Source organism: Musa acuminata, chromosome BXJ3-6 (genome assembly GCF_036884655.1).
Source record: "Musa acuminata AAA Group cultivar baxijiao chromosome BXJ3-6, Cavendish_Baxijiao_AAA, whole genome shotgun sequence".
Classification (NCBI taxonomy): domain Eukaryota; kingdom Viridiplantae; phylum Streptophyta; class Magnoliopsida; order Zingiberales; family Musaceae; genus Musa; species Musa acuminata.
In genome coordinates this window covers 28967211-28984671 of record NC_088354.1, presented here as the reverse complement: position 1 = coordinate 28984671, position 17461 = coordinate 28967211, and the positions used below count along the sequence as shown (strand labels likewise).

General features: G+C 43.0%; 1 protein-coding gene across 1 annotated transcript; it reads right to left on the bottom strand.

Moving 5' to 3' along the window:
• On the bottom strand, positions 1-17461 carry LOC103988735 (DDRGK domain-containing protein 1). Its single transcript, XM_009407365.3, has 8 exons — positions 17165-17461; positions 4608-4695; positions 1997-2100; positions 1815-1916; positions 1572-1733; positions 895-951; positions 677-713; positions 1-398 (listed from the first exon to the last, which is right to left on the bottom strand). Exons 1-8 carry the CDS (start codon positions 17291-17293, stop codon positions 199-201), a joined length of 879 nt encoding a protein of 292 aa, XP_009405640.2. The 5' UTR covers positions 17294-17461; the 3' UTR covers positions 1-198.

The following is a 17461-nucleotide window of genomic DNA, read 5'->3' as shown; positions in this document are numbered from 1 at the left end:
TTGGTTCCTTTGCAACATTAAACTTCTTTCAGTAAAAATTTGCCCCCTACACCCGTCGAACATGCAATCCATATTTAAACGTCAATCTTGATCCATCCATAAAAGGATTAGAGTCGCGCAGAAACAACAAAACAACGAGGGAAACAAGGATTAGAGCGCTATGCTTTCACATAGAACACTTGAATGTTCAAAGAACTCCTACGCAGCAGCAATCGGAGGCGTAGTCAGTTCATCGAATTGAGGCTTTGGCTCCAAGTCGATAAACTGGTTGGATTTACTAGCTAGATGCGAGATGCTAACTCTTCCTTGCCGTTTGATGTAGTCGGCGACTGCTCTCATTTCCTCAGGTGAAATGTATATGTACTTCCCACGGTCATCCATGACACCGGATAATCTCCCTGGACATTCAATACAAGTGTTCATGTAAGCCTCTGACTACTTAAAACTGTAAGCTTGCAATGAATTTGCTCCCTGAACCACCGCGGAAAATAAGATGAGTTGCAACTCAAAAGTGATCGGAGTCATACGAAGTAAACCCATCATGTGTTAAGTAGAAACGACTGCCCTCGTTGCTCGTGCACATTTAACCAGCCATGTATAATCAGCATGCAGAGACCAAAACGATCCCAAGTGAAGAATAACATAGCAACTGAAAATGCATGTGTGCAACACTTACCCATGCTCTCCAATGTCATTATCCGATTGATGCAGTCCTGCAAAAATTCCATACAATTTCAATAAGCAGAAAAGACGTGCAAGCAAGCATAAAAAAAAGACTACAACATGACCTACGGAAAAATATTTTTCATATATACAACTCATCGACGAACTGTCAACATGTCAAGTCCACAACCGCTACAGGATGTTCCATGACCAAGTAGTTTTTGGCCGTACCTGCGTTCGTAATTTGAATTCTGCTGCAAGGTCCTCCAGAGGAACACATTTCTGTTTCTGAAACAGTTCAAATATATAATATATATTAACTAAAAACGTGATGACTTTAGAATTATATCAGTTGACTTGAAACATGCCTCAATGTTCTAATGAAATCCAAGCAATTAAAACTAAATAAATAAACATATAAATGAGTAAACAAACAAAATATGACGTGCATATCCATGCATCAAGGTCAACATAAATTCAATGGATTAACTTTCCACATCCTTGCCGAAGGTGTATGTCAGCCTAAAGCTCCACACATGTTTTTCCATGTGGGTGTGGTGATGGGCATTGTCACAGGTTAAAGAACTGAATGAAGAGTAGTATTGACAAGCAATACTACTTTGACATAAACTGTAATCAAAGAAACTGCAGCCAGAGTTAAGCTTGTCCAATGTATATCTACACGGGGTTAGAAGAAGTCCAGACCACTTTGTCCTTGCTTCAGTCATTGCTAGTTTGGTAATTAGAATATAGTTTGTACACCAGACCTTCACCCCTCTCATTACCAGAATCTCTCAGTTAATTCTCAGTATAAATCATGTGTTATTGAAATTACTGTAACGAGGTTATTGAAAAAACTAACAATGAAAAGATTGGAATGTCCAAAAAAAATTAAAAATAAAATATACCTTGATGTATTCAACAAAATTTGCAAGTAAACCCTGGTTATCATCTCGCGTCTCAATCTCTGTTGTACCTTCAGCATCAACAGAAAATTCCCCTTTCCACTTTTCAAACTCCAAAGCCGCAGCTTCCTCATCCTTGGCCTTCTGAGCCATAGCTTCTTCTTCCTATTTCAAGAATAAAACTGCTTCAAGATAGATAAATTGCTTATCATCTGAAAATAAAAAATAAATGTTGAAGTTACAGACCATCAAACGCTCTTGTGCTTCACGCTCCTCATCCTTTCTCCTCCGCATTTCAGCATAGCGATCTTGCTTTGTTTTTCTTGATTCACGTGCTGCCTCCTCAGCCTTACATAATTGTTGATTTCAAATGACCATTCAGACTTAGCTTACAAAACCTACAGAAAAATAATTGCACAGTATTCCACCTGTCGCTGTTCTTCACGTTCCTGTTTCTTCTTTTCCTTTTTCTTTGATGCCTTGGCAATGTAATCAGCTTCTGCAACCTCTTCATCACTTTCATCAAGAACTTCTGAAATTACATTTGTTCATTATATTTATATTCCAACTCCTAACAAAGCTGATAGACTGAATTGATTTAGTAACAAGCTTCAAATATAAAAAACCTACTAGAATTCCAAACCCATAACTGAAAAGAATATTAGTTCAAAACCAAAATGCCACCCCTTAACTTCTCTGAATTTATCCAAAAGCATATTTTTATCCCAAAATACAAGGCCCATTTGTGCTCTGGATACTTTTAAGCAAAGGGCCTAATTTTTAAAATATTTATTTTCCATATATCTCAAAGAAAGAATACTATCTTTCCAACAAGTAGCACCAATGAACAGATGCAACCAAAATTATTATATGACTGGAATTACTTGAATGAGATTGCCCAGACGTTTTATCCAAAAGATAACTACGATGAACTCAAACTTGTCCAAGCTTGAAGGGTGTCAAACATGTAATCACAAGTTAAATCAAGGATTGAAATATCATACCATATCGAAGTTTCGACATTCTCTCAGTACGGTACGGTACTGTATACCAAGCGGTATACTGCTCAGTATACCATTCGATGTGTGTGTGTGTGTGTGTATATATATATATATATATATATATATATATATATATATATATATATATATATATATATATATATAAATAATCTTTTATTTATATATTTATATATAAAAGTTAAAAAAAATGTGCGACGTCGCCTCTCTTCTCCTCGGGCGGGGCAACGTCACAGAAAAACCTCTCCTCCCCGGGCGAGGCGACGTCACAGAAAAATGAGACGACACCGCCTTTATATATATATATATATATATATATACCGCACGGTAGCGCGCGGTCCGCGTACCGGTTTACTATTGGACCGATACGTACCGCCCGTACCGGGTAATATCATTCGAAATTATATACTTTGGTCAAAATAACATCAATTCAGAAGGTTAAAGTCTTTTTTTATTATTCAATCACCAAGAATAATTACCAACTAACAAAAGATAAGTAATTCAAAAATTCTATTTGATAGATTGAAGATTAACTTTGATTCATGAGCTTGATGAGCCAAAAAAATATATAGTTTGATTTGAACTATTATTGAAATATATTAAGTTATGTACTGATAATGGATTTACCTTTTCTTTGCCAACAACTCATTGATGTTTAGTATATTTCAAAACAGTGCACATTTCATTAGATGTAATATTAAAGAGACCAAGAAAGGCACCTAATGTAATTATTCCCGCAAGGTGAAGGTGGTAGCCAAGACATTATGATTGTTTTGAACAAAATACTTGCTCATATACACAGAACTAATTTCATTTGAGACTAATAAGCTCAAAATAAAAAATTCTTGAGAGAAAAGCTTAAAACAATGACCAATAAAGATCAAATTGGTTCTCTTGAGTTGACTAATTTCTTTTGTTCTTTTTAACTTTGCAGACCAAAACTAGGAATATTGGACTAAAACCAGCAAAAACTATCAGAACTGAGATATAAAACTTTAAGGGCCCTCTGGTATGGGGATAAGAAATTTCAGGATCTCCTAAGTTCCAACAGGGTGTTCTACCAGAAATTCCCATTTTGTACTTGGCCAAATTTTGAAATCTCAACCTGAGATTTCAAATGCCAACCATTTTTTGTTATGTTTAGGGATTATATATGTATTTTATGTTTACCTGAGAATTTCAAGGCCCCATCCAGAGGATTTCCAAGCTACAAAGGCTTCCCGATGAAGACAGTTCCCATGTTTTCGGTAGCTAACTGGGATTTTTGAACTACCTAGATCCAGGTGAGAATAAAAGATCATTTAAGTGAATCATGGGATTTCATGAGAAATGCCCATGAAATTCTTATCTCAAATAGAGCCTCAATGAATGAAGTATCAACATTTTTCATCAACAAATGGTTGACTCCACTAAAATAATTGGACTTTATCATAGTGTAATCCTGGAAATTATATCTCTGAATTAACTCCTTTCAAGGTCCTACGGTGCTGCATCTAATATTTTGACCACTCAAGGAAGGACTCATAACAACAATATAAAAAGGATCATGCTTTTTTCCAGTGAAGTAGAACATATTGTGTAGGGATGGATCCAATTAAAAATATAAACAGGTCTTGAGATGACTCAAGGACATTGGCTCTTAAGTGAGTTCCTTGTCAGCATAAATACTCTGATTTTCACTCCTAGGTCATCCTTTCAAAAAAAAACAGTGCCCCTCTCAACCTAAGTTTATATTTGATTATTCAATAACTAATCCATACATAAGACACAAGCAAAACATTAAACTAAAAATAAGGTTAGTTTTCTTCCTGATGATCTGAAACTTCGGTTCAGGTAAAGGAAAAATAATATATGAGATAGATTTTGAACTACTCATCAAGTTGACATATGTTAAAACTAAAAAATGACTGTTAGACACAAAATAGGCAGATGTCTCGGGTAAATTTCCTACCAAAAATAATAATAATTTTAATGTGAATATAACTAGTGTTGGCAAATTACTGGTCAAAAAGAAAATTACCTTCAGTGGTAGAAGCAGCAGATGAACTGGCAGCAGCTGGCCTGCGACGCATGCGACGAGCACCGGAAGGGCGGACCACTCTTTCTGCCTGTATAATGTCAATATCATAAAACAAAATTTGAAGAAAAAATTGCCGAACTCCATTTTCGAAGAATAAACAATGAATTAACATCAACACAATAAAAAATATATTAGGATCTGTAAAGTTGAAAGATAAGGGTCAATGTTCATTTTGCAATCTAAAGCAAGCATGTACTAGTTCAATGGAGAACACATAATTACGGACTTGAGGATATTACAGCTACCAGTATGCTACCAATTGCTGGAGATTTTAGAAGAAACTATTGAGCTTGTCGAGACACTAATTTCAACTGCCACCGTGGTGCATCCCAAAATGGTTCTTTGAGGAAAGAAAATAGAAATACCATGTTCCAGATGAAATTTAAGGTCAATACATCAAGAAGTGACCATACTCCAAAACTTCCCACAATTCCTGAAAAACCTACGTGAACATAAGCCATCCAAGATGATTTTTATCCTTTTTTTTCATTCTTCTAAATCTTATTATCTAGGTTTTTAATATTCCTAACCAAATTCGTCTCAAGAAACTATAACTAATTACAAAACCACCATGTTTTACGTGAAATTTAAGGTTAATATTATTGAATCTCGGATTTTGATGATTAAACCAATTGATAGTGTTTATGATTTAATTTACGTTTTAAGTGACGTGGGATGCTTCGATCAAGGAGAAACAATTAAAGCAGGAAGAATCATGTTAGGCCGGAGAAAAACATGTCAGAAAATTGAACGTCGAGCCGAAGGATCGGTCGACGTATCGACAGAAGGCTTCAGGCCATGAGTTCGGGCATCGGCCCAAGAAGAGCGGATATTGCGCCAAGGAAATTGGAGTTGCAGAGGTCAACTGGCTGATTGGGCAATAGGCCGGAAGATAGGACGATACGCCGAAGAATCGGACGAAGCGTCGATGAACCAATGACATGCCAGACAACATTTGATTAGCTTAGTAATAATTGTCTAGATCGAAGTAGGTTTTAACTGTGCGGGATTAACTACAATAGCAAGACATAAAGCAAATTGAAGTCTCAGAGTCAAGGACGCGATTTCGTTGGGAGTTCGAGAGTTCGTCGGAAGTCCGAACATTCTGTCACGAACGGTCGTCACGCACCCGCGACAACTCCGTTCAACAAACCGTTCGTCGCTCTTATCTACATGTACAGCTGCTTGGCAGCATGTTTTAGCTTAGTTTTAAGTCCTTTTGCTTGTAAAAATGTAAGTTCGAACAAGTTGCAGCGCTACAAAGCGACCGCTCACCGAACCGAGCAAAACAGCCCCAAAACAACTCCGTTTTCGTGTGCCACGGGCTGTTTTCTGCATCCGGCTGTTGCACGCAAAACGTGAGCCATCTCAGCACCCTAGAACCACCCGGGTGGCACCATGGGGAATGGGGCTTCGTATAGTGTCGGGCGTTGAACAATCTTTCGCAAGTTCGCATGTTACCTTGACGGGAACTTGTTGTCGCACCCGACACTCGATGAGCAGCTGTTCGTGGACTTGCAACTGTTCGTTTAACCCTCTAAAGTCCTTGTTTTCCTCCTCTCCCTCTTTTCTCGTGTACGCAAGGCACTCGCTGAATTGCTTGTAAAGCTTCCCCTTTTCGCGAGACGTCGGGACTTGTCCGTCGCTCGTTCTTCGAACTAATCAACTTTCTTCTTTTACAGGTCCTTCGGGACATGCGAGAGGTTGCAAGTGGGCTGATCTTTATGGACACAAATCGTAAAGGCGCAGCGCGACTTAGGCAACGCAAGCTAAGTTCACGTCTTTGCCGCAAGGGTGCCTCGCTACTTAGGCAACGTAAGCTAAGTTCGCGTCTTTGCCGCAAGGGTGCCTCATGACTTAGGCAATTCCAGCTAAGTCTGTGACATTGTGGTATCAGAGCGGGCAAGCACTTCGAGCGAGCAGTGAAGCAACTTCGCCATGGCAAAGCATCGTGGCGAATCAAGCAAGATGGGGCAAGCCGGACCCTTGCCCCAAGCAGCCGCAGGTGGGCTGCAAGTGCACAATCGCTCTCATGCCGTTGGAGCCGCTCAGGAGGAGTGCGGCAGTGAACATGATGAGCGAGAAGTTGGCTGTTTTCCGCGAGTGGAGGAGGCACAATCTGGAGCGCTAACCGGGAAAAAGAGTCATAAGGAGAGACTCACAATGGCGGAAACCCACTTGGATGTTCTTGAAGCGAGCTTGGAGGAACTCTACCATGGCCAACGAAAGCTTGTTGGGGTAGAAAGCTCGCAAGAAGAAGCGGAGACCAGGATCGACAAGGTTAAGGCCCTAGTCGACCGATTGTCAGATGACACCAAAGACTCTGCGCAACACCTGTAGGAAGTTGTGGCGGAACTCACTTCAAGGGTGACCATGCTCACAAGAGCACTAAATGCGGGTGGAAGCAACACCCGCGTTGCGCCGCCACAAAACTTGAGGGCACTCGAGCCTCATGGTTATGGAGGGGCCAGAGATGCCAAAGAGCTCGAAAATTTCCTATTCAATATGGAACAATACTTTCGAGCTACGAGGCCTGATTCTGAAGAAACCAAAGTTTCTATAGCAACAATGTATCTAAACGGAGATGCAAAACTTTGGTGGCGAACCCGTTGGGAGGAAATCCAACAAGGTCGGTGTCGAGTTGACACATGGGAGGACCTGAAGCGGGAGTTGAGAACTCAGTTCCTACCGGAGAACACAGAGTTCGTCGCAAGAAGGAAGTTGAGACAACTCCGCCAAAATACCTACATTCGAGACTACGTGAAGCAATTTTCTGCGCTAATGCTGGACATACAGGACATGTCCGAGAAGGATAAGCTAATCAGCTTCCTCGATGGTTTGAAGCCATGGGCTCAACAAGAACTACATCGAAGGAATGTCGCCGATGTGATCGGGGCAATTGTTGCCGCAAAAAGGCTCACCGACTTTATTTCCTCCGAAGACCCGGGAAAAAGGAAATAATCTTCAAGCAATCGCCCTCCAAACTATTCTCGAGGGAAAGAGCTCGAGGGCGAACAGAGGAAGAAGAGTTCCCACAAAGGGCCAAGCCCGAATAGAGGAAGAAGAATTCCCACAAAGGACCAAGCCCGAAAGGCAAGGCCCCAAAACCTGACGAATGTTTCTTGTGCGGAGGGCCACACATGGTGAGGGAGTGGCCACAAAAATAGGCACTCAATACTTTAACAGCTTCCATCAACCCCCGATCGGACAAGGGCAAGGCTGTCGCTCTTAGTTTGAGTAGTTCTGAATCCAACAGCGACGATGAGGAGTCGCAAGGACCCCAGATGGGAGCAATGCGTTTGTTGAATACTATGCGGGGTCAAGTGGAGGAGAACACGAAGACAAGGTTAAAAAAAGCAAGAAGTGGCGAGCTGATGTATTTAGACATTAAGCTCAATGGTCAAACGACCCGTACAATGGTGGACACGGGTGCTACCCACAACTTTATCGCCGATCGAGAAGCAAAGCGACTTGGGCTGATCTTGGAGAAGAGCCAAAGTCGAATGAAGGCGATGAACTCGGAGGCCAAGCAAATCTCCGGGTTGGCAAAGGGAGTTCCCATCAAGATCGGAACATGGAGCGGGAGCACAAACATAATGGTGGTGCCACTAGATGACTTCCAAGTGATTCTTGGAATGTAATTTATGCACGCGGCCAAGTTGGTGTCAATGTCGTCCCTTAACTCCCTATGTGTGATGGGAGGTGACGACCCCTGTGTGGTTCCCGTCTCTCGGAGAGAAGCCAGGGAACCTCAACATATATTGGCATTACAACTGAAGAAAGGGGTGCGAAAAGGTGAATTAACATTCGTGGTTGCTATGAAGCTAGAGTCACTCGACGAGAAGGTCATTCATGAATTTGTTGTGGTGGCGAACGTCCTGAAAGAGATCACTGACGTTATGCCACCCGAGTTGCCGAAGACTCTTTCCGCCACACGGAGGCATGGATCACAACATCGAGCTAGAGCCGGGAGTGAAGCCTCCAGCGAGACCACCCTACCGCATGCCCCCGCCAGAGTTGGCAGAACTCAGAAAGCAATTAGGTGAACTACTAAGCGGTGGTCTCATCCGCAGCTCTAAAGCACCATTCAGAGCTCCAGTTCTCTTCCAGAAGAAACAAGATGGAAGCCTCCGACTATGCATCGATTACCAAGCCCTCAACAAAGTGACGGTAAAGAACAAGTATCCCATCCCACTCATCGCAGACTTGTCCGACCAGTTGGGCAAAGCCAAGTATTTCTCAAAACTCGACCTTTGGTCGGGGTATTGGCAGGTGCGCATTGCTCAAGGCGACGAAACGAAGACTCCCTGGGTGGCCAGGTATAGAGCGTTTGAGTTCTTGGTGATGCCTTTCGGCTTAACCAACGCTCCGGCCACGTTCTGGACTCTCATGAACCAACTATTCAAGGAGTATTGGATAAGTTCGTGGTCGTCTACTTAGACGATATTGTCGTCTACAATCAAACGCTCGAGGAGCATGTCAAGCACCTTCGGACAATCTTCAAGGTTCTCAGGGAGAACACATTGTTCGTGAAAAGGGAGAAATGCTATTTTGCCCAAATGGAGATCTTATTCTTGGGGCATCGAATCAGTGATGGCTCCATTCGGATGGACAAATCGAAGGTGCAAGCGGTTGCGGAATAGCGAACTCCAAAAAAGGTGCTAGAGTTAAGATCCTTCCTTGGCTTCGTCAACTACTATCGACGCTTCATAGCGGGGTATTCGAAGCGTGCAACTCCATTGGCGGAGTTGCTGAAGGAGCAGCCTTGGAGGTGGTCAGATAAATGTGAGATTGCATTCCAAGATCTAAAGGTTGCTGTATTAGAAGAACCGGTGCTTAAATTATTGGACTATGGGGAGCCCTTCGAAGTCCATACAGATGCTTCAAACTTCGCTATTGGGGGAGATGACAGCGGTGATCCACTATCTACGAGTTTGGCGACACTACCTTCTTGGATCGCGATTTGTACTAAGGATGGACAATATCGTTTTAAGCTATTTCCAAACTCAAAAGAAACTCTCCCCAAAGCAAGCAAACTCAGAAGAAACTCTCCCCAAAGCAAGCACGATGGCAGGACTTCCTGGCTGAGTTTGATATGGCAATGGAGTACAAACCCGAAAAGGCGAATATCGTGGCCGATGCATTGAGTCGGAAAGTGGAGCGTGTGAATGTCGTACAATTGGAGGGCAGAGGCCAAGCAAGTCATTTGCACTCCAACTTCCTTTCCATGATCAGGGATGGATTGTACAGCGATCCCCAAGCAGAAGCCCTGATACAACTCACTAAAGAAGGCAAGGCACGACGATTTTAGGTCCAGGAGGGACTCGTTTACACCAAAGGGAATAGAGTTTATGTTCCTCGAGTGGACAATCTGAGACGTGAACTCTTAAGAGAGTGTCACGATTCCCTTTGGGCTGGACACCCCGACATTCACAGAACCTTGGCTCTCGTGGAGAGGGCCTTCTATTGGCCGAAGATGGGGACTGATGTGGAGGAATATGTTCGAACGTGCCTCACTTGCCAGCAAGACATGGTGGAGCAATGGAAGCCGGTGGGACTTTTGGAGCCGTTGCCCATACCAGAAAGGTCGTGGGAGAGCATTTCCTTGGACTTCATATCAAGCTTGCACGCAGTAAAGAGACTCGGATCGATACTCGTGGTGATCGATCGATTTTCAAAGTATGCAACTTTCATTGCTACTCCCCTACACTGTTCACAGTGATTTAAAAAGCGCTAGGCGCTCGCTCGAGCGAAGCAAGGCGCTAAAATATAAAAATATATAATATAATTAATAAATATAATTATTTAAAATTTTAAATTAAAATATGCTATTAAATTAAGAAAATCTATTAACAGTATTGAAAATTAATAATTTCAAATAAACCTAATAATATTAACAGTATACAGTATACTGTTAACAGAAGGAGAAGAAGTGTAAGGGGGTGCTGAGCCTGCTGATTGAGAAAAGAGGAAGCGGCAACGGCAGCGGAGTGTAAGGAGGCAGCGGCAAGCGGCGACAGCGGCAGCAACAATGGCGAGCAAAGGGAGCGGGAGCAGGAGCAGGAGCGACGAGCAGCGGGAGGCGCGAGCGGCGACAGCGGCAGCGTTTGCGAGCAGCGACAGCGGCGAGCAACGGCAGCAGGAGCAGGAGCGGCGAGTAGCGAGAGGCGCGAGCGGCGACAGCGACAGTGTTTGCGAGCAACGACAGCGGCAAGCAGCAACAGCGGCAGCATTTGCGAGTAGCGACAGCGGCAGCATTTGCGAGTAGCGACAGCGGCAGCATTTGCGAGTAGCGACAGCGGCGAGCAGCGGGATCGGGAGCAGCAGCGGCGTGGGTTAGGGTTCGATTGTCACTTATAGCAGTTTTAGTTGGTTCGATTGAACCAACTAACCATCAGAGACCGAACCAGGACCGAACTAGAGCTAAAATCCTGTTTGAAGCGCACCGCTTGGTAGATTAGCGAGGCGCTCGGACCTCGCCTCGCCTCGCCCGAGCGCCTTTTTAAATCACTGACTGTTTAGTAGAGGAGGCGGCCAAGTTGATGATGAAGGATGTGGTGAAGTATTGGGGAGTCTCGCACGATATCATCAGTGATCGAGACGCTCGGTTCCTGGGACGATTCTGGACCGAGCTATTCAAATTGTTAGGCTCCAAGTTATACTTCTCCACAAGCCTCCACCCCAAGACGGATGGCTAAACCGAAAGGATAAACTCGCTCCTAGAGCAATATCTTCGGCACTACGTGAGTGCCAACCAACGAGATTGGGTGAAGTTGTTAGACATTGCCCAATTCTCCTACAACTTGCAGCGGAGCTCTGCGTCCAACAAGAGCCCCTTCGAGATCATTACAAGACAACAATCGTCAACTCCTCACACCATGGCAATCGGGTATACTGGGAGTAGTCCGTCAGCCTACCACTTCTCAAAGGAGTGGCACCGAAATGCAGATATTGCGCGGGCTTACTTGGAGAAGGCGGCAAAAAGGATGGAGTGGACAGACTTGGGAAGGCGACCGCAAGAGTTCAAGGTCGGCGATTTGGTGCTAATAAAGCTCCAACCAGCATCACTCCAATTCTTTAGGAACAAAGTACACAAATGATTGGTGCGCAAGTATGAAGAGCCCTTCCCAATTATCAGCAGGGTGGGCAACGTCTCCTACAAGTTACAACTGCCGGCGTGGTTCAAAATTCACAATGTTCTTCACGCCAGCAACCTAAAAGCCTACCACTCGGATCCGCAAGATGCTTCCCGAAGTGTTCCAACTCGACTACCCCACACCAGAGTCTCCTACGAGAAGCGAGTTGAAACTATTTTAGCGGATCGCAAGATAAAGCTACCCAATGGAGCTGAGCAGACCGAGTACTTGGTGAAGTGGCGAAAGCTTCCCCGAACTAAAGCCAATTAGGAACCCAAAGATGCCCAGTGACATGAAGAAGCAATTATCAACAACTACCAACAAGCGTCGACGAGGGCGTCGACAGTTTGAGTGGGGGAGAATGTCACGAACGGTCATCGCGCACCCGCAACAACTCTGTTCAACGAACCGTTCGTCTACATGTACAACTGCTTAGCAGCATGTTTTGGCTTGGTTTTAAGTTCTTTTGCTTGTAAAAATATAAGTTCAAACAAGTTGTAGCGCTACAGTGCAACCGCTCACCAAACTGAGCAAAACAGTCCTAAAACAGCTCCGTTTTCGCGTGCCACGGGCTGTTTTCTGTAGCCCATTGCTGCACGCAAAACGTCAGCCATCTCAGCACCCTGGAACCACCCGGGTGGCACCATGGGGGATGGGGCTTTGGTATAGTGTCGGGTGTTGAACAATCTTTCGTAAGTTCGCACGTTACATTGACAGGAACTTGTTGTCGTGCTCGGCACCCGGTGAGCAACTGTTTGTGGACTTGCAGCTGTTTGTTCAACCCTTTAAAGTCCTTGTTTTCCTCCTCTCCCTCTTTTCTCACATGCATGCAAGGTGCTCGCTGAATTGCTTGTAAAGCTTCCCCTTTTCGCGAGACGTTGGGACTTGTCCGTTGCTCGTTCTTTGAACTAATTAACTTTCTCTTTTACAGGTCCTTCGGGACCTGCGAGAGGTTGCAAGTGGGCTGATCTTTGTGGACACAAATCGCAAAGGCGAAGCGCGACTTAGGCAACGCAAGCTAAGTTCGCGTCTTTGCCACAAGGGTGCCTCGCGACTTAGGCAACGCAAGCTAAGTTCACGTCTTTACCGCAAGGGTGCCTCACGACTTAGGCAATTCCAGCTAAATCCGTGACAGTTCGTCGGAAGTTCTGCCAGAATTGACTGAGAAGTCCAGGAGCTTGCCAAGAGTTCGCTGGAACATTGTCGAGAGATCATCGGAAGTTCGCCGGAAGATCGTCGAAAGCTCGCCGGAAGAAACCTAGTCTTACAGATTTGTTTAGCTTAGTAAATGTCTTAAATTTCGTAATTAGCACATAATTGAGATTGGAATTGGGCCAACCCAATTAGGGGCCAATTAAGCCCATATATGGACTATGTTGGGTCCAATGAAAGGCCCAAACAATGACCCAACAGGTGGTACCGTCATGGCACAAACTCCGAGACTGTGTCAAGCGATGGTACCGTCAGTGTCACTATCAGGCGGTGGTACCGCCAGTCTGGGCGGTGGTACCTCCTAGACACAGTCTCCGAGAGACTGTTAGACGATGGTACTGTCCAATGTCAGGCTACAAGCGATGGTATCGCCCAGTGTAGGCGGTAGTACCGCCCATACCCCGGAAACCCGGGATGAGGCATTTTTAGGCTCCAAGTTTGAATCAACTTGAGACTTATAAATACCCCTCTCATCCCTGGTTACCATACACAAGAATAGAGAGTGAAAAAGAAAGAAAAAGCTATAGTAATCTTGTGTGAACTCCTCTCAAACTCTAAGTGCTAGTGAAGTTTAAGAGGGGAGGTTGTGGGGTTTGTAAATGTTCTCTCCTGAACTTGTCAAAAGGAAAATCGATTTGTAAAAGTGGTTGATCTTCGCCCATTGAAGGAAGATCGTTAGTAGATGCCGGTGGCCTCGACGGAAAGGGAATCGATGGAGTGGATGTAAGTCACGACGACCGAACCAGTATAATTCGATTTGCATTTCTGTTTTGCTAATTACCTTAACTGCAAACGGCCTTACTGGCTTTACATCCACTACACTCTTCCGTATGCTTTCAAGTTAACATCTTCCGAAACGGATTTAATCGCAACGAGATTTTGAACTGATGACTTTTATTCGCTGCACTAATTTTCAACCGAATCATGAACTTTCTTTTTTATTTCTCTACTTGAGCTATCTTTTATGAGAATCAAAAATTTTCTATCTTCGATTATTTCTTCTTATCATTTACTAAAGAAGAGACTTATGCAAACAAACTATGACCTTGATAATGGTTTGTAATAGTTTGAAATTATGTATGTTATATGTTGAAGATTTAAAACCATGTTTTGATATCATGCATACCCAAGAAATGTTGATTTGACAAATTGAATGAGTTGAAAATGAATGATGATTTTTCTCTTGATTATAACTTGTGATATTTGTTTTATAAATCATCATCTTAATTTCTTGATATTTGATGCCATCATGATGTGAAATATTTTTGATTTGGAATAATGCATACAATACTTATGATTTTATTATGATAATGTATATGATGCATTGCATATGATATGAATCATGATTAAAATTGCCTTGATTTAAATTCAAGGTTTATCTCAATTATGACATTTTGAAATAAGAATGACACTTTATCTTTGTCATAATTTGTAAATTGAAATAAAGAGAAATGAATTGCACCATTGTATTGTTATTCCCCTCTTTTTGCCAATGACAAAGGGGGAGAAAAAAATTGCTCGCATGCACATCACGAAAAGAGGCAAACTTACTAGCTTGCTCATCTCAAAAGAGAAGCAAGAAGTGCTATCTTGCAAATCTCAAGATAAGCAATGTTTGTTAAGTTACACATTTCAAGAAGATACAAAAATAGTCTATCTTGCATACTCTAAAATGATATAAATTTACTAGCTTGCATGTTCTGATGTAACACTTGCTAAATTTGCTAGGAGAAAAACTTGTAAAGAAACAAGATTGCTAACTTGCATACAAGAAGCAAAAGTTACCTTCTTGAGCATCTCAAATATTGCTAGCTTATTTTTTAAAATGTTGTAAAAATTTGCTAGCTTGCATGATGTAGAACTTGCTATCTTGAACATCACCAAGAATTGCTAGCTTGCAATCTCAAGAGAAGCAAAAGTGTTATCTTGTCTATCTTAAGAAGCAAAACATGCTAACATGCACATCTAGCAAAATTTACAAACTTGTAAAACTCAAAATTATTGCTAACTTGCATGATGATAAAACTTGAGATTATGTCTATAATGCAATGATTTGAACTTATATATCTAAACACTTGATAGTTGAACTTCTCCTTTTTATTGATGACAAAGGGGGAGAAGTATGATGATGTTATGCATAAGTTTACGATAACATGTTGGTTTAATTTTTGAATCCAAGAGTTCATCTCACATATGTCATATTGATAGAGGGAGTTAAAGTTACCTCTATCATCAATTTGTTGTCATCATAAAAAATGGGGAGATTGTTGAATCTCGGATTTTGATGATGAAACCAATTGATAGTGTTTATGATTTGATCTATGTTTTGAGTGACGCGGGATGCTTCGATCAGGGAGAGACAATTAAAACAGGAAGAATCATGTTGGGCCGGAGAAAAATATGTCAAAAGATTGGACATCGAGCCAAAGGATCGGTCGATGTATCGACAAAAGGCTTCGGGCCATGAGTTCGGGCATCGGGCCAAGAAGAGCGAATATTACGCCAAGGAAATCGAAGTTGCGGAAGTCAACTAGCCGATTGGACAATAGACCGCAAGAGAGGACGATGCGCCGAAGAATCGGACAAAGCATCGATGAACCAATGGACAACATTTGATTAGCTTAGTAATAATTGTCTAGATCAAAGTAAGTTTTAACAGGGCAGGATTAACTACGATAGCAAGGCATAAAGCAAAATGAAGTCTCGGAGTCAAGGACGCAATTTCGTTGGGAGTTCGAGAGTTCGTCGGAAGTCCGGACATTCTGTCTCGTAGTTAGCACATAATTGGGATTGGAATTGAGCCAACCCAATTAGGGGCCAGTTGAGCCCATGTATAGACTGTGTTGGGCCCAATGAAAGGCCCAAACAATGACCCAACAAGTGGCACCGTCGTGGCACAATCTCCGAGACTGTGTCAGGCGATGGTACCGCCGAGACACAGTCTCCGAGAGACTATCAGGCGGTGGTACCGTCCAGTGTCAGGCTGCAAGCGATGGTACCGCCCAGTGCAAGCGGTAGTACTGCCCGTACCCCGAAAACTCGGGATGAGACATTTTTAGGCTTCAAGTTTGAATCAACTTGAGGCCTATAAATATCCCTCTCATCCCTAGGTAACATACACAAGAATATAGAGTGAAAAAGAAAAAAAAAATGTTGTTGTAATCTTGTGTAAATTCCTCTCAAACTCTAAGTGCTAGTGAAGTTTAAGAGAGGAGGTTGTGGGGGTTGTAAAGGTTCTCTTCTGAATCTGTCAAAAGAATAATCGAGTTGTAAGGGTGGTTAATCTTCGCTCATTGAAGGAATATCGTTAGTGGATGCCGGTGGCCTCGACGGAAGGGGAATCAGTGGAGTGGATGTAGGTCACGATGACCGAACCACTATAATTCGGTTTGCATTTCTGTTTTGCTATTTACCTTAACTGCAAACTGTCTTACTTGCTTTACATCCACTACACTCTTCCGTATGCTTTCGAACTAACATCCCACCCCCCCTCTCCTCTTAGTGCTGACTCGTTCCAAACAAATATATCAAGAAGCAGCCATATGCCAACAGTTCCAACAACTACTGAAAACCCTATGTAAACAGAAGTCAGCCTAGAAGATCTCTCTCTCTCTCTCTCTCTCTCTCTCTCTCTCTCTCTCTCTCTCTCTCTCTCTCTTCCATTCCATTCTTTAAATCTCGTTAGCTAGGTTTCGGATGCTCCTAACCAGCTTCGTCTCAAGAAATTCAAACAAATTACACAGCCACCATGTCTTAGGTGAAATTTAAGGTCAATATATCAAGAAGCGGACATACCCCAAATTTCCAACGAATCCTGAAAACCCTATGTAAACAGAGGCGACGCCAGATCTCTTCTAGTTCGATTTTTCCCCCTTCTTCTAAATCACAGTCAACAAGTTTTAATATTCCAAGACAAAATCGTTCTCGAGAAATTACAAATTTTCCATCAATCATGCAATGATTCTTCGAGAATTCCATCGAAAGTTTCCTCAAACAAGAAAAGAAGCTCCAATCGAATGATGATGGCCCGGATAAAGCGTCCGATGATAAATCCCGTTCCAAAAGATCCTTCCTAAGCACATCTAAACACGGTGGACAACCCTAAAATAAAAGACCTCGAATGAAGAATCAAGAACGATTAGGAATCACCTGTTGCGGCTGCGGTTCATCTTCGTGGTCGTGAGGGGAACGAGCGACCTGACGTCTCCTCCACCAAAGCAGTGGGATGAGAGCGAACACCAGAAGCATCGAAAGAATCCCCACAACGATCCCCTCCATCTCTCCCTCCCTCTCTCCCACTACTCACCGCGAATGTAAAACGAACACCTTAAATAGCAACAGCGGACCGGGTTCGATCAACTCGACAAAGAACCGGAGAAAACTACCGGCCACCAGGCCTTACCCCATCCGATTAGGTCGGATTTCTGCAGCCACCCAGTGTCTGCT